Source organism: Dermochelys coriacea, chromosome 3, assembly GCF_009764565.3.
Source record: "Dermochelys coriacea isolate rDerCor1 chromosome 3, rDerCor1.pri.v4, whole genome shotgun sequence".
Classification (NCBI taxonomy): domain Eukaryota; kingdom Metazoa; phylum Chordata; order Testudines; family Dermochelyidae; genus Dermochelys; species Dermochelys coriacea.
In genome coordinates, this window is record NC_050070.1 from 166,748,118 (window position 1) to 166,772,790 (window position 24,673).

Sequence of the window (24,673 nt, forward strand, 5' to 3'; positions counted from 1 at the left end):
TGAGGATATTCCCAATTACCAGCCTCTCCTCTTTCCCCAAAAGCCAATTATTCATGTTTTTAAGCAATTATATATTTTAATAAATCAGACAAACCATCAATCACAGCTGTACTAAACATTTTTCATATTTATATGACCTCTAGTATTGTGAATCCTTTGATGCTAAACCATTTGGGACCCAGTACTACATGCCCACACTAATATAATTTGTATTTTTGGTTAAAATGCTGACTACGGTGGCAAATAGCTGTCTCCAAAATTCTATTTAGGAACTACATTTTATAAGAAGATTAGCAAAAGCAGACTTAAAAAAAAAAATCTAAAATATGACCAACTATAGAACAAAGCAAGGAAAAAAAGGATAAGCTGGCAATCGTTTTAGGGTGCACCTAATCTTCAATAAAAGACCCGAAGCTAACTTATGTCAGCTAACTTGGGCTCACGGGGCTCAGGATGCAAACAGCAGTGTAGACATTCGGGCTCTGAGACCAAACCACTCTCCTCATCAGGTTTCAGAGCCCAGGCTCCACCCCAAGCCCAAATATCTACACTGAAATTTTTAGCCCCATAGCCCAAGCCCTGTGAGCCCAAGTCAATTGACCCCAGCTCTGAGACGTGGTGCCGTTGGATTTTTCATTGCAGTGTGGATGTACCCTTAGCCTTTCACCTCAAAGTCTTCTGTTCAAATCCAACTTGTAGTGCTGAAGAACAAAGTCTAATGGATTGAGTTTAACTCTAATCCATGCTGTCAGATTAAACAAGCTACCAATGTCATTTAACATGAATGATGGCTCTGCATTGCCTCTGCCCAGTACAGAGACACTGATTTTTGGATTGTATTTCTTTTCACTCACTCAGAAGGAAGCGTCTCCAGACCAAAATGAAGGGCAGAAAGGTACACATAAAAATTATAATACTAGATTGCTGTACCAAAATTCATTTTTTTATTAAGTCTGTGTAAATGTGTGTTATGAATTATCCAGTCAGACTACATGTGGAACTATATTTTTATGAGTCAGAAGATATTAGCAATAAGACATTGTCACACAAAACTGTCATACCCACCAATTTCACTACCGCTACCGCCATCCTGAACGCTCCACAGGATGATGCTACTCTCAGACGCAACAGCAACCATCTTATCTTTGTCCCCATGTGGGCCTCCAACGACCTTGGCGTTCAGAGCCACTCGTTCGATAGTCCAATCCAGATATGGACTTGTGAAAACCTGTTGCCATCCTGAAGATTCTTTGATTCTGGGAAGGATGAGAATTAAAAAAAGTACACTTTCCAAACAGCCTCAGTTTGGAGTTTGTACCCATAGTCAGTCTTACAAGCCAATTATATTTCCTTTAAGTTATAAAACAACATCAAATAAAGGACTAACATACTCTTCACAGGCCTACAGCCATAAAATACAGGAATTCTGGATTAAATACGGTGTTAAAAGTTAATTTATTGGTCCTTGGTAATGCAGAACATATGATCTTCTGCTAGGCAGCCTTGGAAAAGTAGGTGATATTGTGAGCTGCAACACCCAGCCAGAAGGAAACAAGTAAAGGATGGAATTTTAATCTTATTGTCTTGGTTTTGCCAGTTTAAGATACACCTTTAAGGTTCTGCCCCCACCCAACAATCGCTAGGGATCCTACTCATGCTCAACTGAATGTGAATCATACAAAACACTGATTTATGTATAATTGTGCTACCTAATAAATACAGCAATCTCACTATAATCTCTACTACATTTCTATTTTCTGCCATTCTGCTACACTGTATGATCTAGACTGCATGCCATTGCCTAGAAACCTTAGTTCTAAATAGTTATTTTCCAGTGCTTAGCGATTTTCTTTGTAATTCAGCGTTACTGACACACAGTGCAATGCAGTAGATCGTGAGCGCAATACAGAAGACCATGAAAAGGGATGCAACACACAGAAGGTGGAGGGCAAGAACACCAGTAAGTGGAAAAGTGAAACGAAACTGGAAGTGTAACAGACAAAAAACAGAACACTTACAGAGGAAAAAACATTGAAGAGTAAGGCAGAATAGAAGAAAAAGATGATTAATGAAACAGTACACAAATGTTATAAAACTTTTTTAATTAAAAATATAAAATACTTAGAATGAACCATTCTTTAAAAGTTACAAAGAAGCAAGACATAATATTGCAGTTATTATAAAAAAGTCTGTATTTTTACTTTTACTCCCTCAAATTTCAATCTGACATAATTTTACAGTAGAGTAAACCAAATCCCACGTTGAGTCCCTATTTAAATTCTGCATAGCTTTTATTGAAGAGGAAAGAAAAAAAAACAACTTTGTAATTAAGTTTGATTTTACTCCACTTGTCACAGCAAGAAGACAAAAACACAAGAGCGTGTTTTAGCACTTTTGAGTTATTTCTTTTCTAGTGTGAAATTAACAAATCTATTTGCCCACATATACAATAACGAAATATATATTAAAATGAATAAAAGACAAGGACCAGCCCTTGAGTAAGCACACAATTTAATGGAAGTTGCATTCTATTTATCCAGGGAAGATTTTGGCCTACTAACTCTCATTCACAACCCAAGGCTCAATATCAGCCTAGTTTAAGCCAAATGGGGCTACCTCTTTCCCTTGAAATGTTAGGATCAGTGTGCTTGGTGAATGCAGCTCCTGTATTACAATTAATTTTAGGTGTTTGTATTTTTATTTACATCTATCCAATTGAATGTTTTATGACCAAATAATACGTAAACGACCACCTTGGACATTTTTTCTGTTTACCTGTATGTCTCTTTATTATTGGCTTGATCAATCTAGGCTATTAAGATATGTGACTCCACAAATAGCTCTAGCAACTGTAGCTCTGTCATTATCATAGAATCATAGAATATCAGGGTTGGAAGGGACCCCAGAAGGTCATCTAGTCCAACCCCCTGCTCAAAGCAGGACCAAGTCCCAGTTAAATCATCCTAGCCAGGGCTTTGTCAAGCCTGACCTTAAAAACCTCTAAGGAAGGAGATTCTACCACCTCCCTAGGTAACGCATTCCAGTGTTTCACCACCCTCTTAGTGAAAAAGTTTTTCCTAATATCCAATCTAAACCTCCCCCATTGCAACATTATATTGCATTTTGCCTGTAGAACTGCATTTTTGAAAAGTTCTTGGACACTACAGATGCCAAATACTTAAACTTATGAATTTAAGAAGTTTTAAAGGATTCCACAGTTTTCATTTGCAAGATGAAATGCTACATTTTTAAGGATGCCCTATTTTTCTGTAGGCTTTACATAAATGTTTAAAAAATTCATTTTAAGTATGAGATATGTTTGACATGTTCATTTATCATATGTCCTTTCAAGCATTATGATTTATTTTATAAATATGCAGAGACTTAAAAATATTTCTAACCACATGGGCTTCACAGCCAATTCAATGTAAAATTGCCTTTTTTTTTCTTTTTTCTTTTTTTTTTTTTTAAAAGCAACAGCACTTCCTTCTCTAGCCTCTACATTCTACAGAGGCAATGCTATCTCAAAATAGCCAAACAATCTGGTTTAAGGTATCATGCACATGTATTAGGAAAATATGCTAGCAATTCATAAGTACAGTTATTTTAAAATTACTGCCTCCCAGATATTCTAAAAAATGCTGGAAAAATTCCATTAGTTGTAAGTGGGAACAAGCTACAACAAATCAACGCCTCTCCCAAAGCTTCAGAGACCAAGCTCCAGCCCAAGCCACAGCTTCAAAGCGCTGTCTAAAAAAGCTATTTTTAGGTCTCTAGCACAAGTCCCAATAGCACAAGACTGTCAATCTGGGCCAAGAGGCTTGCTTCCACTGGCAGTGTAGACATACCCCAAGAACCAGTTCATCAAAAGATGAACTTTGGGAACGGGAAGAATAATAGGAAGATTATTAGCATGTATGGCTTGTGTTATACAGGTCAGCCTAGATGAGGAATGATAATGAAGTAGAATAAATAAGGTTTAGAGAGCAGGTTAGAGAGATCAGAAGTGAGCCATGCTGAATCAAGACCAAGGCAGGGAGCGACTAAGATGGTGAGCCCTGAGTCAATATACAGCTGGATATCAAATTCAGAGGTTCAGGAGAACAAACTGGTGTTAAGGTTCAGGTTACCAGTAGCTGTAGACAAGAAATCATTTTTCCACACATGCAAGAAAATATTGCACAACTGGCTACATAACTTATGGGAAATGTTTTCTTCTTTTGAAAATAATCTTGTAATGTACTATTGTTGGAAGTAGGTTCCTAAATAATTTATATTAAGAAAATGCATCAGTAAAGCAATTCTGCACCCACTTTTTACTGAACCCAGTCTAAGTTACTTGTTTACAAATATCTTACATACATATCCTATTGCACAGTGGCTGAGTAAAGCAACAAATACTTAATCAGCTATTACACAGCCCAGTTAAATAGTTAAAAACCTCAAGTTTTTTAAGACAGGGAATACCAGTCACTTTACAAATACATAAAAGCAAGCAGAAAGCTAGACAAATAGCAGAGTGACCATCCCACAGCAGAGGCATAAAGCGTTTAGAATATTGCAATACTTTAATCTGAACACATTTCCAAGACACCCATATTTTTCAATTTCTTGTTAGGTGTATCGTAGAAGGAAGATTTGAAATGAGTCTTCCAAAAACCTTTTTAAAAAAATCCTGTATTAAATACAGTTGATCAACCAATTAAATCAAAAGTCCAATGTCAATTACTCAACTTTCTAACTCTCAGTAGTATCATAAAATCATTTTTTAAAAATGTAAGCAAAGGTTTCAAGGGAAGTCCATCACTGCAACAGCAAGGAATTCTTCAGCTCTGTTGGGAATGGGGTGAACTAGAAGAATTAGAAGATTTTCCCCATATTGGGTCTGCCAATACTATATGTGGCCTATCAGTACTTAAAAAAAAAAAAAAAAAAAAAAACACATGAAATGTGTGTGTTCAACTATCAAATTAAATAGAACTATGAAATTTCCTAAAATTTAGGCGAAATTAGCAACATAATGTTCAGTAAATCAGCAAATTAAAACAGTTTGTGTAGCAGGAAAGGAAAATCAAGTTAAAAACCCAATCCAACAGAAACTACTAAGTCATTTATACCTATAGCAAACAGCAAAATGGGCATATGCAGCTACAATCCAGTTATGGTGGCCAGCTACTATCAGAACCTTTCGTGGATCCACAGGAAATCCTATAAAATAGTAATGAAAAGAAAAGAGTTATCCTCAGTTACAGACATCATTCTTTAATCAACTTAAATATACAAAAAGAAAAGGAGTACTTGTGGCACCTTAGAGACTAACAAATTTATTAGAGCATAAGCTTTCGTGAGCTACAGCTCACTTCATCGGATGCATCCGATGAAGTGAGCTGTAGCTCACGAAAGCTTATGCTCTAATAAATTTGTTAGTCTCTAAGGTGCCACAAGTACTCCTTTTCTTTTTGCGAATACAGACTAACACGGCTGCTACTCTGAAACCTTAAATATACAAGGTGAGAGGCTGGGAGACCATATCCAAAAGTCTCAAACTAGGACTTCCAAGACTGACTCTTTTGTAGAAATGAAGCTTTGCCTTCTCAGATGCTGTGCACTGGCTGTACATGCCAACAAGCTAAGTACATGATTGACAGCGTATCTTAAATCACTGTTACAGATCTATCAGTGTTTTTGATATCTGAATCCATAGGACTTTTAAGTTCTTTCGTAGAATGAGGCAACACAGCTAATAATTACTAAATCAAAAGGTCTCATAAGAAGTAGAAACTGGCAGGTAAATTGAATCAGGGCTGTCTTGCAAAAGAAAAAAAGGCTTCTATTTTTAAGCAACTTCTAATGCATGTCAAATTGGTCAATTACCTGAGAATAAGCTTCAAGTTTATCTATTGGCTTGCAGGGATATAAAACTGTGTTATGAATAAGTGGCATTTTCAAAAGCAAATCATTTTAGGGGGAGATAGCAAAGATCCTTATACTGAGTTTGCCTAATACTTGCCATTCAAAAAAAGTTCACATGACCTCTGAATACCTCTAATACTTACATTGTATGAAGAAGGCGTTAGACATTCAGCAGCAGGAATGCCTTGGAGTAAGGGGCATGCCTTTTGCTGGTCCATGGAAACCAGTCAGGTTTGGCTGAGTTACAAGGTCTTAGAAATCACCATTTCTTGACAAGTTAGGGGAAGTACAGGGTTTTTTTTTGGCCACATAGCAAAAATGCTGATGATTTTAAAGGTCTGCATATGCATCTTGTCTTAGTGCCTCACTGTAGCATTCCACGGAAAGTTGGGTAGGACACAGACAAAATGGATTCAGCAGAAGAACCAGGAGACACTGAACAGGGGAGTGGTTAAATCACAATAGGAGAGGTGGGGTGGACAGGACTGGGGGCAGATACATAACCTTGGGGAAGGACACAGAACATGGAGGGATTACAACAGGGGCGCAATACTTATGCTGGAAGGAGTTATGGCTGCAATCAAGCAGGTCTTTAAATCGATAGGCAATCAAAGATCTTGTTAAATCCAATGGGTGTTCTAACCACCCTTTTTCAGGCTAACGGGAAAAAGCACTTATGCTCCTTTGTGGAGTAAGATAGCTGGAGACAACAGTAGCTACTGTCCAAGGCAATTGGCTAAACAGTGATTCCTCAGCAATGCTAAGCCACATGGTCTGGGGTGGGTGTGGTCATCCACACTTTGGACTAGTTGCAAATGCTAGAGGATTGTTTGGCAAGTTGTGTGTAGGTGAGAGGGAGAAAGCCACCAGACACCAAGAGAAGCAGTTGTGAGGGTTGCCCTGAAAGATAGCAGGTCAGAGCTCATCGGGGAACAGAACTCACTGAAGAGGCAGGTGCCCATTTGTTTCTACAATGTTCAGGGAAACAGGTCTTTGTGTACTTTCTTTGTAAATAAAATAGGATTGCACCAAAGAAATACCCAACTTGTATCATTAATGTCTCCTCCCAAAACAAACAACTCTGCAAGCCCCTAATATTGTTCAGCATCAAAGGGGCGACAACGTTCTTTGGAGGATGAAGAGCGTAAGCGGGACAGGTGGACACAAAACAAAGGGTGGGGTTACACTAGAGGACACAGTACACAACAGCCTTTGGGAGGAAGACAGAGGAACACAGTCTGAAACATAGCCTTCTCTAGCAGCTGATCCAGAGGCCAACACTGCTGTTGCTGCCACCAGATATTGTGGTTAATTCTTTAGCTCAAGTGATAGAAGTCTGTGCTGCAGAACTGAAGGTTCAGGGTTCTTATGCTGATGCATGAGAGGAACAAGTTACAAATAAGCTACAGAAAGTATTTGTTTTTGTCTTTTTAAAGAAAACTAGGAAAGTACACACAAAAACTACATTAAAAGAATGCTGCACAGGTTTTAAAGTCAAGAACTTGAAAGTCAGGAAATGCCAGACTTCAAGTTACCTGCACATCTTAAATTATGGCCCCCCGTGCATGTGGATTATGATATAATCTTTAATTACATGATCACGTTATTTTTCTATTAAACCTTGTCATTCAATGCACAAGATGGACAGTGAATGAGGCAGAGGGTAGCAAGAAGAGAAAGGTTGTTCTCTTGCATTGAAAGCACTGGACTAGGACTGCAACAGAATTCCTACGTGAGGTTAGACAAGACTACCATATTGCACGTGCACACTGGGGGATAAATTAGGGTTTAATGTGTAACCTTAATCCTGCCATTTCCTAATTTTGTAATGCTTGACATTGCAATCTTAACACTAACAGTTTTTCATACATAATGTTAAAGTATTGCTGAATGTGTAGTTTATACTTAAAAAACAGAAAAATATACCATCAGAGTTTGAGAACAGACTTATCATTAACCCCTTAACCTGGTATTTCCCACTGGAAATCCCACTGGCAACATGCTAAAAGTACATGAAAACCTTCCTTACCTAGCCTGACTGTGCCTTCCCCAGTACCAGCAAGTGTAGGCTGCACACTACTTCCTCGGACCTCACCTTCAGAGTAGTTCTGACCTGTTCTAACGTCAATACATGGCCCAGCAGTACTGTTTATTTTACGACAGGGAATGCCTATCAGAAAAAGGAAAGACATTTTTTCGTACCTCATTTATCTTTTATTGTGCCAGGATAATTTCTAAAACAGTTAATATACAAAGCACAATTACAAACATTTAAATTCTTACTACACTTGTAAGTCATCTTTCAGAGTTAACAAAATTTTCTCTTGCATTTTATTTCCAAAACCAAATTTAGTTTAATTGCTGCAAAACTTAAAAAAACAGGTTGTTCTGTCAGGTTCATAAACCAATACCAGAACTCATAAAAACATTTAAATTAGCCTAGCATGAAACCTAATAGCCAAGAATGAATTTAGGTTCACAACTAAAAGTCAAAGTACACGTCACAGAGGTACACAGAGATGATATGATTACTGGGTCAGTAATTATTTATATGATGAAACTGACCCAGTGCAGTAACCATCCTTCTTCAGCAAATGTCAAATATAATTTAACTGCTGTGAAAACTGTGAAAACGACCCATCACTCTCAGAGATCTTGGGAGACAGGCCAGTCCTTGCTTACAGACAGCCCCCCAACCTGAAGCAAATACTCACCAGCAACCACACAACAGAACCACTAACCTAGGAACCTATTCTTGCAGCCTAAAGCCCGTTGCCAACTGTCCACATATCTATTCAGGGGACACCATCATAGGGCCTAATCACATCAGCCACAATATCAGAGGCTCGTTCACCTGCACATCTACCAATGTGATATATGCCATCATGTGCCAGCAATGCCCCTCTGCCATGTACATTGGTCAAACTGGACAGTCTCTACGTAAACAAATAAATGGACACAAATCAGACGTCAAGAATTATAACATTCAAAAATCAGTTGGAGAACACTTCAATCTCTCTGGTCACTCAATTACAGACCTAAAAGTGGCAATACTTCAACAAAAAAACTTCAAAAACAGACTCCAACGAGAGACTGCTGAATTGGAATTAATTTGCAAACTGGATACAATTAACTTAGGCTTGAATAAAGACTGGGAGTGGATGGGTCATTACACAAAGTAAAACTATTTCCCCATGTTTATCCCCCCTCCCCCCCTCGACAGTTCCTCAGACGTTCTTGTCAACTGCTGGAAATGGCCCACCTTGATCATCACTACAAAAGGTCCCGTCCCTCCCACTCCCCGGCTCTCCTGCTGGTAGTAGCTCACCTTAAGTGATCACTCTGGTTACAGTGTGTATGGTAACACCCATTGTTCTCTATGTATTCTCTTTGTGGGCCACGTTAGTGCTGCCCACCCGGCTGGCAGTGGGGCTGGGGGCATGCTGGAGGGCGCGGGGGAGGGGGAGGCAGAGGGTAGGGGCTGGGCCTCAGGTAGCTCACCTGCCACACATGGGGAAAAGGCTTTGGCAGTGGGATGCTATACTGCTAAAAACAGCAGCATAGAAAGGGGAGCATGTAGAGAGCTGTGTAGGGTATATATCCTAAGGTACTCCATACGCCTAAGCAGTGCCTCACCATCTACACTACTATTTTTACCCATGCTACAGGGGTGTATGTATGCAATAGGCTGCTCTAAGTGTAGACATAACCTTAAAATTAAAGCCTCTATCATCAATAATAGTTGTTCACACAGACTGCAGGTTAAAATGATGACTCCAAGCTGACAGATTTACATAACTATCCAGTGTAAGGATCAATGGATTGGAAGTGATATATGAAGTACACAGTGAAAGAAAATAGAATCTGTACCTGGTGGAGGCAGGTAACCATGAAAAAGGACACTGCCACATGATGAGCGTTCCAGCTCTTCACATAAGAGCAGTCTTCTTACTAAACAAGATATATATTAACATCAAAAGCAAACAACGTCAATGAAGTTTTATTTTCTCAAGCTTCATTTAAAGAGGTTGATGAGATTTTAAAATATCTGCTTGAATACTGTCAACTTCAGCACAAGTAAGTTCAGCAGTCTTCTGGCTCATAATTGTCCCAAATCTTAGAATCATGTGTAGGTTATTATTATGGCAGTGCAACCATTAGGAACCACATAATTTTAATACAAACATTTACCTAAAGGAGTGATTCCATAAAATTCAGCTTCATGCCTGAGAACATTAATACTCACTCCCCTGGAAAAAAAACAAGAACAAAGGAAAGCAATGCCTTGAAATCACGTTTTTTTCCCCTTTGAAAAAAGAAGACTTGATTATTTTTTTTAAATGAGGTATTATATCTTGGGGGATCACAAAGTAAAAACTAGAAGTGTGAGTTCACAAAATAAATATCAGAATTGAACCTGCTGAAACAGCATATTTTAATAACTTAACACAACATTTCCACCCCAGAGTTGGACTCAGTCTTTAGCTGCAGATACATTAATCTTAATAGGTACAGATCACAACATTACAGTAAAAAAATACAGAAAAATCCACAACAATAGATTTGATTGAGAATTGTATTGTACTGAAATGGTTTAAATATATGAAATTGTATTCAACTGCAGTTTAACAAATTCTGTCCATTCTGTCACCTGCATGACACATGAAACTAAGGAAATAGGACCGGAGTCCACATATTAGATTGTGCCGGTGAGGGACTTAGAAAATACCAGTCAGATCCCACAGTCAGAGAACATCTGATTGATCAGCGGAATTAGAAAACTCCTATCATAAAGGATTTTAAAATTTCCACCCATGTGAACTGTATTTAGAAGGATTTTTAGAAGAATTAGAACGTCTTACCGCAAGTCTAGCTCCTTTGTACGAAGAAAATTTAAAATGGGTGCAAATGCTGCTGGATCTCTATCAATAAATATCTACAAATAAAGATAGTTAATTTATTCTTCTTGCATTAAGAGTTTGTTTTTGAACAACAACTATATTACCTAGATAACATCGCTTTTAGAAACACTCTTTTGAGGTGCCCATCAGTCTCATGTCCCATTATTGTCTGCGGGATTTGACCACGTGTGGCACCCAGCTCATAAGATTTAGCCCAGAATGTTTAGATACGAACCAAACAAGAAGTTTCTTCCCTATCTTCTCTACATAGGGTCTGTCTATACAGCAATTAAAAACCCACAGCTGGCCTGTTCCAGCAGACTGGGGCTCGGGCTGCAGGGCTATTTAATTGCAGTGTAGAGTTCTGGGCTCAAGCTGCATCCCGAGTCTTGGACCCTCCCACCTCGCAGGTCCTAGAGCGTAGGCTGCACCTGATCTCAGAAGCCTACCCTGAAATTAAACAGCCCTGCAGCCCAAGCCAGCTGGCATGGGCCTGTTGCGAGTGTCTAATTGCAGTGTAAACATATTCATAGAGTACACGACAACCCTGACTCTTAAACACACACCTCGACCCTACTGCAAACAGAGTTTTTACCTGGAAAAGGGAGAAGTGACAGATTTCATGAAGTCCAGTAGGGACTTTGCTATTGATTTTATGTGGAAGGGACTCGGATACTAAGGAGATGAACAGCAGTATAAATCTCTACAATAGATTGAAATTTTTCAAGTCTATTGCAAAAGATTGAAATTTGCTTGACACTCTGATGGACATGCAAAATATAATTACATATTCTCATTACAAATGCCATATTTTAAGGTCAAGAAAGAAGGCTGCGTGCTTGGGATAGTATATTTTAAAAAAAAAAAAAAACCAAACCCAACAACAACCACAACAAAAACTAAGCCTATCCCTCCATTATTGTTTTTACTGTGGTTCACAAGTTTGATTAAATGAATAAAGTTTATTTGTACATGGAGTATCACACATTATGCACTGTAGATGCAAAGGACTGTTAAAGTTACTTTGCAAGGTTCTTGATATTAGATTTAGCAATACTTTCAACGTCATGTGCAAGCTCAACTATTAAAGAGACCAGATGGATAAGGTAATACCTTTTATTGGACCAACTTCTCTTGGTGAGACAAGCTTTCAAGCCATGATTTTTAGTGTCTAGCAGAGTAATACATTTAAGCTCCAAGGCTCACTTGAAAATGTGCAGATTTCCTTTGAAGATGAAGAATGATAGGTCAGATATAGATTGAGCGCGTTATGAAATGTATTAACCCACAGAGACACTGGATTTGTGTTTTATTACAACAATCTGTAACCCACTAATCCCCCCTTTTTGTCCTATGACCACAGAGGTGTTAACGGGCCACTCAACCTGGAATGATCCCTTACAATATGTGGTTTCAGAGTAGCAGCCGTGTTACTCTGTATTCGCAAAAAAAGAAAATGAGTACTTGTGCACCTTAGAGACTAACAAATTTATTTTGAGCGTAAGCTTTATGCTCAGATAAATTTGTTAGTCTCTAAGGTGCCACAATACTCCTTTTCTTTTTTACAATATGTGCTAATTACTTATGCTAAATAATCTGTTCCACCTTGCATTTTGCTGTGATGCTGGAAGTAACTTTCCCAGACCTGAAGAAGAGCTCTGCATGGCTTGGAAGCTTGTCTCTCTCACCAACAGAAGTTGGGCCAATAAAAGATATTACCTCACCCATCTTGTCTCTCTAATATCCTGGGACAGACATGGCTAAAACCACACTGCATACAAGGCTCAACTTTGTAAATTAAGATCATCAACACGGCTACCACTCTGAAACCTTTTCCGATTATAGGTTTCAGAGTAGCAGCCGTGTTAGTCTGTATTCGCAAAAAGAAAAGGAGTACTTGTAGCACCTTAGAGACTAACAAATTTATTTGAGCATAAGCTTTTGTGAGCTACAGGTTCCGATGAAGTGAGCTGTAGCTCACAAAAGCTTAAGCTCAAATAAATTTGTTAGTCTCTAAGGTGCCACAAGTACTCCTTTTCTTTTTGCTTGCTCTGGGCATTCATTATGAACCCATTCATTATGCATCCTATTCTGAAAGTTCACTGTTCGGTTCCTTCATGATGTATGAAATATCCTATTCAGTTTATATGGGTAACATTTTCAAATGCACCTAAGTCATATAGGGTCAAAGGGACTTAGAAGTTTATGCCCCATTGAGTTCTAAATGATTTGAGCACTTCTGAAAATGTTACCATTAGCTTTTTAACATAGGCGCCAACTCTGTGCGTGCTCTGGGACTGGAGCACCCATGGGGAAAAATTAGTGGGTGCTCTAATTCATTAAATTAGTGGGTGCAGCTAAGCTCCCCCACCCCATCTCTTCCTCCTCCCCTGAGCACACCGCGTCCCCCCTCCTCTCTCCCAGCGCTTCCCACCAGGCCACCGCCAAATAGCTGTTTGGCAGCATTAGCACGCTCCGGGGTGGGGAGGGAGAGGGAGGAAGAGAGCAGGAATGTGGCGTGCTCAGGAAAGGCGGCGGGGAAGAAGCGGGGGCCTCATGGAAGGTGTAGAGTGGGGATGGGGACGGAGACAAAGGGGGGTCGAGCACCCACGGGAAAGAGGAAAAGTCGGTGCCTAGGCTTTTTAGTTAAAATTGACTTTTCTGGGTCTTATGGTGGTGATCGTCTGACAGAAAAGTGACATCAGCATACGGGGGGGCATTTCTATTTAAGTAGGAAAACTCTTTTAAGGAATGAAATACTTTGGTCAAATGTTAGTCTGCTGTATTTACTGTATCTATAACACTCATCTATGTATCAATAATACCTTATTTTAGAACTATTAGAATGAGCTTCAGTATAGAAGTTACTTCTGCTAAATAGATCCAATTTGGAAATAAGTATTCATTCTTATAAATTATCAGTAGCATTACTCACAGCACCAGTTTCATCTTTAAGTGTTGATATTCTTCCACTCAGTAAACTGAAAAGCATAAAATATTTGTTTGAGTTATAACGCAGTCTAGAAGGAGAGAACACTGAACATATGCAGAAATATTCTAACTCTCCATTATACAAATAACCCATCTATATTTCCATAACTCAAAGTTAGAAGTTCCCTAGTGTCAAGCAAGTGTCAAGCCCCTAATTTTCTGGGCAATATGACTCCAAGAATTCTTCATGATCTCTTAAAGGAAATTAATGAAAAACTCATCCAGACACCTTTTATTGGAGCTCTGATTTATACTCCAATGTTATTTTAATAGTCATTTTTGTACTAAGGTAAAAATTAGCCATCTGCCGAGATCCTTTAGCATGGAAGAAAGGGGAGTTGCAGGGCAGGAAGCAGGTTGGTTCCCTGTACTGCCTCCTCCTCCGTATGGCATAGAACATGAGGACATCTCCCTGGAACTCCATTTACTTCACGGTTTCAGTGCAGCTGCCAGAGACGTTGCTGCCTAGCAGCCTCTTTCACAAGGATTCTTCCTTCATCCTCTTCAAACATAAAAGGCAGAAAGCCATGGTGACGTGAAAATTCCACCACTGCTTATCTCCCTCTGTGAAGACACTAGCTGCCAGGGATGAGAACTTGGAGTTCTGACAGCCACTTGGTAGGTGAAGGCAGTGGTGGATTAGCCACTGGGCTGACAGGGTCCATGCCCGGGGCCCTGGCCAACTGTGGGGCTCTGGAAAAATCCACCCCTGGGTGGTGGAAAGCCAGAGCCCCAACCGCCAGGCAAGAGGGGGAAGTCCCCATTCCCCCCCGCCCCCGGCAGCAGCACCAGGCAGGCGGAGTGGAAGATTCTTCCCCAGAAGCCCTGGCCCCACCCCGTCCCCGGCAAAAGCTGCAGGATGGGGGAAGCCCCCCATAGCAGACCCCATCCCCAACTGAAGCCAGTGCTCTCCATCCATCCCCCGGCAGAAGCCATGGGGCGGGAGGGGAAGCTTCCTGCACCTGACCCCACTGCGCAGGTGGAGTGTGACAAGCCCCAGTGCCCGACCCTGGTTCCCCACAGAAGCGCGGGGGAAGTCCCAGCACTCGGATGCTTTTTAAATGCCTAGTAATTCTACTTAGTAAAATACATTAACATTTGAAATACCTGGAAAAAAAGGAGTCTGGAATCCACATTAGTGTTTGTCTTGAAGTGCTGAACCTGTAAGACCAAAAATTTAAAAAAAAAAAAAAAAATCAAGCATTGCACATACAGAGTATCAAATTGAGTTTTTGTTTTTTTCAAAACTGCTTAAAAGAAGCCTTAGGGTACATTACACTGCAAAAAAAGACCCAGGGCAGCAAGTCTCAGAACCCAGGTCAACTAACTTGGGGTCAAGGCTCATGCTATGGGGCTAAAAAACAGCTGTATAGATATTCGGGTTTAGGTTGGAGCCTGGTTCTGAAACCCAGCAAGGGGGGTGGCTCTCAGCCTGAAAGTCCACACACACTGCAGTCAACCCAGGATTCAAGACTCACTGCTCTGGGTCTTTTTTTTTTTTTTTTTTTTTTTTTTTTTTTGCAGTGCAGACATATCCTTAGAGGTCAGAGAATGATTTGGAAAGCTGATTCTAGAGTGAATTCCTTACTGTGTGTAAAAATCTCAAAGAAAAGATGTGAAGAAATTGTATTATTCTTACCTCTCCTTTGTATTACAGCATCTGGAGGCCCCAAATCAGGGCCCCAATCATTGTGCTAGATCCTATACAAAAACGCTCAGTGAGACAATTCCTGCCCCAAACATCTTACAATCCAGGGTCCTGACCCTGCAAACATTCATGCCACTTGAGTAACTTTATACAAAGGACTAGATCAATAGTGCTAGTATTTGCAAGATTAAGCCCTAAATTAAGACAAGATGCAACAAATTTAGGGAGAGTGTCAGTAATGACAAAGTAGTAAGTAAAAAATATTTTAGAGTGTGCTTATAGTTAGGGCCCTACCAAATTCACGGCCATGAAAAATGCATCAGAGAAATATGGTCTCCCCCCATGAAATCTGGTCTTGTGTGTGCTTTTACCCTGTATATGGATTTCATGGGGGAGACCAGAGTTTCTCAAATTGGGGGTCCTGACCCAAAAGGGAATTGCAGGGGGGATCAAGGTTATTTTATGGGGTCTGCAGTATTGTCTCATTTACTTCTGTGCTGCCTTCAGAGCTGGGCAGCCAGAGAGTGGCGGCTGTTGGTCAGGCACCCAGCTTTGAAGGCAGTCCCCCACCAGCAGCAGTGCAGAAGTAAGGGTGGCAATACCATATCATGCCATCTTTACTTCTGCGCTGGTGCTGGTTCTGCCTTCAAAGCTGAACTCCCAGGCAGCAGACACCACTCTCTAGCTGCCCAGCTCTGAAGGCAGTGCTGCTGCTAGTAGCAGTGCAGAGCTAAGGGTAGCAGTACTGCAACCCCCCCCCTCCAAAACACACACACACACACACACACCCCTCCTTTTTGGGTCTGGACCTCTACAATTACAACACTGTGAAATTTCAGATTTAAATAGCTGAAAACATGAAAATTATGATTTTAAAAATCCTATGATTGTGAATTTTATCAAAATGGACTGTGAATTTGGTAGGGCACTACTTATAGTACCTGTAGTTATCTGCAACGGCTATTTATGCCTAATTGTCTACCAGTGAAATCTCTCCTTAGAATTAAAGTTAGGACCAGCTTTCTGTTTAAAGCTCAGCTGTTCTATGTGCTCTAAAATCTGGACAGTCAATCAGATTGCACTGAAATTTGGTGTGCCTCATAGGGAGAAGGTAAAGTTAGCGAGCCACAATTGGGGCCATTTGACCATGGGATTCCTGAGATGCAGTCTCCAGAGGGATGGTGGGGGAGAGCCTCCAGAAAAACTTTTTTTTTTTAAATAAAGTTAACATGTTCTGGCAATGTTTTTTTTGCTCACAGACAGAGATCAAATCAGGGCTCAGATCATCAGGCTAGGGTCTAAAACGCTTAAGTGCTACCCCCAACAGAGTGCATGGCACTCATCACCCTTTGGGGGAAATCAAATTAAAAGAGTTTGCTTTTTCCAGTTACGCTTATAAAGGCTTACGTGCATACTCATACCTCTAACGGATTATACTGAGCATGTGCAGAGAGAGAGAGAGAGAGAGAGAGAAACAGACACATTAACTATCTGGAAAACTACCTATACATCACAGAACTTAGATGGCTCCAAAGGTACATTATGCTCTTGGAACCATCCCAGGCACAGTACGTTCAAATCCAAACCCTGGGCAAAAATTTGAAGTAAAAAAATAAAAGCAGGAATATTGCTCCAATCTGCCTCTGTCAAAAGGGGATTTTAATTTTTGTGAAATATAATCTGAGTACAGCAGAATATTCAGAAGGCTATTTAAAAAAAGAAACAAAGCTCTCTGAAAGGGAAAATTGAGGTAGAAGATAAGGTGGGAATAGACAGTGAGGAACTGGGACACCAGGTGATAGAGAGGAGAGTGGTGACTAGAGGGAGTGGGAAAGTAGGAGTGGGAGAGTGACGGGGGGGGGAACAGGGATGGGGCAGGGATGCCTGTAACCCCACATTGCCTTCCTATGCATGTTCTACAATCTGGGGGCTCTCAACCCATCTATTGGAGTGTGAACACCCCCCCTTCCCTGCCTCCCTCATGAAAGCCAGGCTCTGGAAGGGGCTTGCCTTTCTGGGGTGGGATGGGGGGGGGTCTGAGCCCCTCTCTCTACCTCTCCCCATGTGAGCCAGACATGCTCAGAGCATGCACCAGGAATATACTGCTGAGATTGGGTATGCTTGACACATCAGAAACTCTCCAGCACTGGGGAGGGGGAAGTGGAACACTCACTCACATGAGTGAAGCAGTTCACACCTCTCAGAGATGTTGTTTAAGGCAACATCTATGGGTCAGTTCCGTTGCTGATGGATGTGTAGATCCCATCCCTCCTATTCTCCCTCTAATTTCATACAATATTATACTAGAGTGCCAGCTCTTCTCTAGCTAAGGTCATGTCTAAACTAGTGACTTTACAGCAGCATAGCTGTAACGATGCAGCTGCACCGCTGTAAGATCACTCATGTAGCCACTCTATGAGGATGGAAAAGAGCTCTCCCATTGACATAATAAAACCTGAAGGAGTGGCAGGAGAAGCTCTCCCACCACCATAGCGCTGTGCACCCAAGCACTTATGCTTGTGAAACTTACGTTGCTCAGGAGTGTGGTTTTTTTCACATCCCTGAGCAACATACATTTTGCAGACATAAGCGGTAGCGTAGACATGGACTAAGTTGAAAAGCCCTTCCTGTTAAAATTACTCTTCTGTGGTTTTGTCTACGCTACACACTTTGTCGATAAAAGTCAGCTTTCATCAACAAAACAGTGGATGTGAAACACTGAAATGCTCCTCCCACGGATATAACTTCCTTGGTATGCTGACATAATAAAACCACCTCAAAGAGAGGCAAACAACTTTTTTGCGACATATAGTTAGAGCAACGATGTAATTAAAGAGGCTTATGATTGTCGACATAACTTAAGTTGACTTAACTCTGTAGTGTAGATATAACCTTAGTACTCTAAAATCTGTGTGCTTACACAGATTGTCTTGCAATTTGTTATGTTTTGTGGGAGTGCAGGGTAGGGTTAATTATCCAAACGTGGGATCATTTGGGCAAGGGGTTCCTAAAATACAGTCCCCGCTAAAAACAAAAACAAAAAAACCCAACAACACTCGTTCACCCAAAGCATGCAATTCCAATAATCTCCTCTAAATAGTTCCAGAATTGAGGAATCTTCGAAGACAACATCATTAAGCGGAGCTATTGTAGACAGGAAGGGGCTGAAGAGAGGAAATTTGAGGGTAAAGTTCCAAAATACTTTATACAATAAATGGATGCATTTCATGATGTCTCTAAAAAACAAGTATTTTATGAATTCATCCCTTTTCTGGCTCTGCTTCATATTTTCAATGCCTACATTTCCTATTTATTGAAGGAAAACATTACTTTCTACCACAGCACAAAAGATCATATAAAAACTCCTCTGTACTATATACAATGAAGACTGTGTGTAGTCATTCAGTGGTTCAGTGCAAGCATGACAATCCCAAATCTGAACAAAAATCTAGTGTTGGCACTGACCATGAACAACATGCAAAACAAGAATTTATTTTTCTTGCCAGGAAAAAAAAAAAAAAAAAAAAAAAAAAAAAAATGAACCACAGCCTTTTGTTACTTGAGCTATTGAGAGTTTAAGGAGATTTTCTGTAACTTTTTAGTTGTGGGTTTTGCTACACAGTTTCCTTTATGATCAGATATATACTGGAATTCAATTTTTCCTTCTTAAAAATAAAATATCCACATACCATAATTAGGTATGCATATAAAATTCAGAATAAGAGAAACAATTTTTCCTAATTTGCTGTAGCCAAAGAAAACAGTGATTTATACTACAAGACAGTAAATAAAGTCATTTCTCAATCTTCAAACCTTTGAAAATTCTTTAAATATATTCTTTAAACTTCCAAAATTTCAGTTATTTAAAGCTTCTCCAATTGGCCAAACTATATCCTTAGAACAATTAGGTAAATGTCATTTTTATTTATAGCACTTTATCTCAAAATAGGAGTAACTCAATTTTGAAATGATATAAAACATTACCTTAGCTATGCCATGTGAACTTTTTTCAAGCTGAGAGCTTATGACCAACGTTCACCAGCTACACGTCAATGTCCTATAAAAATCTAATACAGAGAAGGCTAAGTACCAATGACTTTCAATGAGACTTCGGATCCTAAATCAGTCAAGGCATGCTTTGCTCAGCATTGCAATGCCTAAGTACCTTTAAGAATTTGGGCCCTAAGCAATAATGGCCTAGTTTTCAAAGGTGCTGAGCATTGATTTCAGTGGGATACATATGTGCTCAGAAATCCTGAAAAATAAAGCCATTTATGAAGGAGACCAACTTTAGGCACCCTCATGTAAAAGAAGTGCTAGAAGAATAAAACAGAAAACTAAAAACTGTGAGAAAACAAAAAACCCTCTGGCTAATTCTCCATGAGTAAAGTGAGAAAATCATGCAAGAGACAACAGCAGTAGATCACAATAAGAAAGTGGGGATACAGTCCTTATTTCACAATAGCACAATTTACTACATACATTGGGAAAAGAGTGTCTGTACATCTGGGTATAGATTAAAAACAAACTTTGCATTTGTGGATAAAGTCATAGGATACATAGGAGTACATAATCAGCAATAACCCAAATTTAGGTGAATAGATTTAACAATACAATTTAAATTTTAGAATCCGAAAACAAGGGTACACTCATGAAAATTTGTAGAGAGATTTGATTGTGGAAAGCAAAATATATCAATGAGTGGAGATTGTCCCTCAGTCACTGAGAATTAGGATAGGTTGTTCATTTAGAGAGAAAAATAAAAAAGCATTTGAGTTACTTTCCGGACTGCGCTTCTCATTGGCATTCCAGCTCATGCCTCCTGGTATTGCCAATATCTAGTGATGTGTTCCATGTAGATGTCCCTCGACCACCTGATGGCATCCGACACCATGAGTTGTCGCATCAGCCAAGCGTAGCGTTGACCGATTCCACATTCTCTCAGCACTTGCTCGTTACCAGGGTCCCATGCGCCCAGGGCTCTAATGATCAGCATGCGAGTTTGGACTTCGTAGCCCCTAGCTCTCAGGGTGTCAGCCAGAGGGGCATATTTCTCCAGTTTTCAAGCTCAGGCATCATGGAAGGCTGGGGTCCTGTTTTCGAAGGGCACTATGATGTCCACCATGATGATCTTCTTCCAGTCCTCATTGGTGATGACAACGTCCAGTCGTAGTTGGCTGTCGATTCCAGTATTACTTACTTAGCTGCCCTAAAAACTAGTATTCACTATTATTAAAGTTAATATGAGCATTAAAATTACTGAGAGTTTAATACAGATAATACACATACAGAGCAAGAAATGTAAAAAATAAAATCTAGACCTCATTTCTGGGACTGAAGTAGCAATTCCTAGTAAAAGTTATACACGCAATAATTTATATATCCAGAATATCCAGCTAAGTGAGCAGCCATACCAGACATCTGCACACATCAGATGTGGAAGTTCGCAGACCAAAAACCGAGTGCATCTTCAAACTTTCAAAAAGTGTTATCTGCAGCACAGCTATACTTCTTGAAGAATTATTGTAATTATAAAATCACTTTTTAATTTTATTGTGATTAAAGAAAATATAGAAAAATAAATGAGAACTGGGGATAACAGATATTCAAGCTATATTTCTTTTATGTATCAGTTATAAAACCATTGATTCAATCTATTGCCCTTGTGCAGCATCAATTATCCTATCTGAAATGGGTGGAGGAGAAAATAATAGTTGCAAGTCTATAGGGTGTATTACAAGGCCTTGGTCAATAAGGTTCTGACATGCACAAAAATATTAACAGAATGGAAAAGGACACCTGAACTCATGGTCTGCCTACTCCCCAGGCTAGAGCACCTTACCCTGTAGCCTACAGGATATTTGTTGCACGAAGGCTCACTCTCCTTTTCTGAGACTGCACACAATGCTGGCATTCAAGCACTCCACAGAACCAGAAATGAAGTCTAATAACTCAATTAATAAGCTAAGGCTTTTTAATGCCAGACACCTAGGGCAAGTCTACAGCACAAATTTATATTGGCACAGCTGTTACATGTCTGGTGAAGATGCTCTAAGTCGATGGGAATCTCTCCCATCGCTTAATAATGCCACCTCCGTGAGAGGCAGTAAGTATGTCAGTGAGGAAGCTCTCCTACCAACATAGTGCTGTCTCTACAAGGGTATTAAGGTCAATATAACTACTTCGCTCAGGTGTGTGGATTTTTCACACCCCCAAGCGACGTAGTTATAACAAAGTAAGTACGTAGTGTACCCCAAGCCTGAATTTCAACAAGGGTATGAGAGTGATTTAAGTCTTCTATGGATAATGACCACAGAATTTTTCCTGTCTCTGAGCAAAACAACATTCTTGGAACAAGAGGTAAAATCCACTCAGTATTCCATGCTTTTGATACAAAAATTCATCTGCTCCATCTTATTGTCCTGATCATCCATTGTTGCCTCAAACTGGGTGATCATCATGTTGATATTTTCAAGGAACTATCAAACATTATCTCACAGGCCTGTCTTTCTCTTCGAACTTGCGCAGTATGGTAGAAGATTTCTCTATAAAAGCTGGAACCCTCTTCAAGAAAGAATCAATGTGCAAAACCCTAGATATGTTATTCCTTAGCATCTTCAATCCCAATAGAAGGCAATTATGCACAAAAGGATATTCCTAAGAATGTTAGCCAAACCAGAACATATCCACTAAGTTAATCAAAGCAGGCTAAACCATTTGTATTTTCATTAAAAAGGAAAAGTATGTGACCCACACAGCTAGAATTATCTAAAGAAAACAACAGAATAGTCTAACGTCCACACTAAAACTGCCTGGCCATTCTGCAAAGGGTTCTGTGGACAATTTTAAGCTCAATGCTTTAATACACCCAATAAGAACATGAAACAACTACTATTGCTTAAGCCAATTGTTTTCACCAAGCTTTAAGAAATATTGTTCATAAACATTAGAAATCATACAAACAATCATCCCTATTTCCAAATCTTCACCTCACAATATCGCTGAGTGAAAAGTAATATAAAGATTTACAGATGTTAGTTTGAGACTAAGACAGAATATTGACTAGTTTGTGCTACATATAACAACTGGTTCGGATAAGAAATAATCTGATATAAAGCTATCCAAAGATACTACGATTACAATGATGTAATTTTACAAAGATTATAGTATTATCAACCTTGTATCAAATTTCTATCTACAAAAATCTGATATCAGCAATATATATTAAAGAACGACTACTGAAAGTTGCCTTTTAGAGCTGTCATAAAGATAAAGGGAAGGGTAAACACCTTTAAATCCCTCCTGGCCACAGGAAAAACCCTTTCACCTGTAAAGGCTTAAGAAGCTAGGATAACCTCGCTGGCAACTGACCAAAATGACCAATGAGGAGACAACATACTTTCAAAGCTGGAGGGGCGGGGAGAAACAAAGGTTCTCTCGGTCTGTGTGTTGCTTTTGCCGGGACCAGAGCAGGAATGCAGGTCAGAACTCCTGTAAAGGGTTAATAAGCAATCTAGTTAGATATGCATTAGATTCGGTTTTGTTTAAATGGCTGATAAAATTAGTTGTGCTGAATGGAATGTATATTCCTGTTTTTGTGTCTTTTTGTAACTTAAGGTTTTGCCTAGAGGGATTCTCTATGTTTTGAATCTGATTACCCTGTAAGGTATTTACCATCCTGATTTTACAGAGGTGATTCTTTTACGTTTTCTTCAATTAAAATTCTTCTTTTAAGAACCTGATTGCTTTTTCATTGTTCTTAAGATGCAAAGGTTTGGGTCTGTGTTCACCGATGCAAATTGGTGAGGATTTTTATCAAGAAAAGGGGGTATAGGGTTTGGGAGGATTTTGGGGGGAAAGACTTTTCCAAGCGGGCTCTTTCCCTGTTATATGTTCCCTGTTAGACACTTGGTGGTGGCAGCAATAAAGTCCAAGGGCAAAAGGTAAAATAGTTTGTATCTTGGGGAAGTTTTAACCCAAGCTGGTGAAAATAAGCTTAGGGGGTTTTTCATGCAGGTCCCTGTACATATGTACCCTAGAGTTCAGAGTGGGGAAGGAACCTTGACAAGAGTTCATTTCCATCTCTGACCAACCATGAACATCACATTTGAATATAAAAATATAAATTTAAAATATCAGGACTATTACATTATAAAAACAGGAATAAACCATATTTAAAATACGAAAGGGTTATAATCGAAATTATGCTATCAACATAAAGCATCAAAATTACATTTTATCTCTTGTTCCTTAAATAGTTCAGCATTTTTGATATTTCAATTTTAAAAATTTATCGCTGAGCATTTTAGTGCAATTCCAAAAATAATGTTTCCTTTGTAATAGTAAATTGTTCACTTACTACTAACATTAATACTATTTATTTTCTACAGCTAGTAATGTAACACTATTCACGATGGCAGATGAGTCACACTAATATATTTGTCTACCATACATCAATGGTTCTCAAAGCCAGTCCGCCACTTGTTCAGGGAAAGCCTCTGGTGGGCCGGACCAGTTTGTTTACCTGCCGCGTCCGCAGGTTCAGCCAACCACGGCTCCCACTAGCCGCGGTTCGCCGCTCCAGGCCAATGGGGGCTGTGGGAAGTGGCGCAGACCAAGGGACGTGCTGGCTGCCCTTCCCGCAGCCCCCATTGACCTGGAACGGTGAATCGCGGCCAGTGGGAGGTAAACAAACTGGTCCAGACCGCCAGGGGCTTCCCTGAACAAGCGGCTGACGATTTTGAGAACTACTGGTCTACATCATTCTGCAATATTCGAGGAAACAAAGAAGAACAATTAAAAATTCAGGGTACAGATTTAAGTAGTCTGACATTTTACTAGGTATACATTTCAGACTTTTTTCTCTCCTGTATCACTAGCATGGAAATGTTTCAATCTGAATTATTTTATGTTTTATTTTATCATGAAAACTTTCTGCTATTACTATTAAAATGTGGGAGATTTGGTGGTTAAACATAAAAAACTTTTTAGAAAAAAATTGTTTATAAATGTTTCATTATTACACTTAAAAATGTAAAATAAACTATCAGGATAGAGATATAATATGCAAAATATTAGACTGTTCTTGATGCTTTCATATAAGAACATCACAATTTAGCCTACTGCATTTCATCCAAACTGTTTATTTGTACAGATGCATCAAGAATCTATATCTGATGGGATACAAAATTAAATACAAGCCACTGTTTTAAATATGATT

The 24,673-nt window shown here is 39.5% G+C and overlaps 1 protein-coding gene across 3 annotated transcripts in view; it reads right to left on the reverse strand.

The window, feature by feature from the left end:
- KCTD3 (potassium channel tetramerization domain containing 3) overlaps positions 1-24,673 on the reverse strand; it is a 60,460-nt gene that overhangs the window by 30,299 nt on the left and 5,488 nt on the right. For 2 of the 3 annotated variants that reach the window (XM_038396582.2, XM_038396581.2), the window contains exons 2-9: positions 14,913-14,966; positions 13,750-13,795; positions 10,776-10,849; positions 10,105-10,163; positions 9,784-9,864; positions 7,943-8,083; positions 5,118-5,208; positions 1,066-1,256 (exon numbers count right to left, since the gene is read on the reverse strand). In XM_038396582.2, coding sequence (XP_038252510.2) covers positions 1,066-1,256; positions 5,118-5,208; positions 7,943-8,083; positions 9,784-9,864; positions 10,105-10,163; positions 10,776-10,849; positions 13,750-13,795; positions 14,913-14,966 — 737 coding nt within the window. The remainder of the gene's footprint in view (positions 1-1,065; positions 1,257-5,117; positions 5,209-7,942; positions 8,084-9,783; positions 9,865-10,104; positions 10,164-10,775; positions 10,850-13,749; positions 13,796-14,912; positions 14,967-24,673) is intronic. The other variant, XM_038396585.2, reaches the window with a different exon arrangement.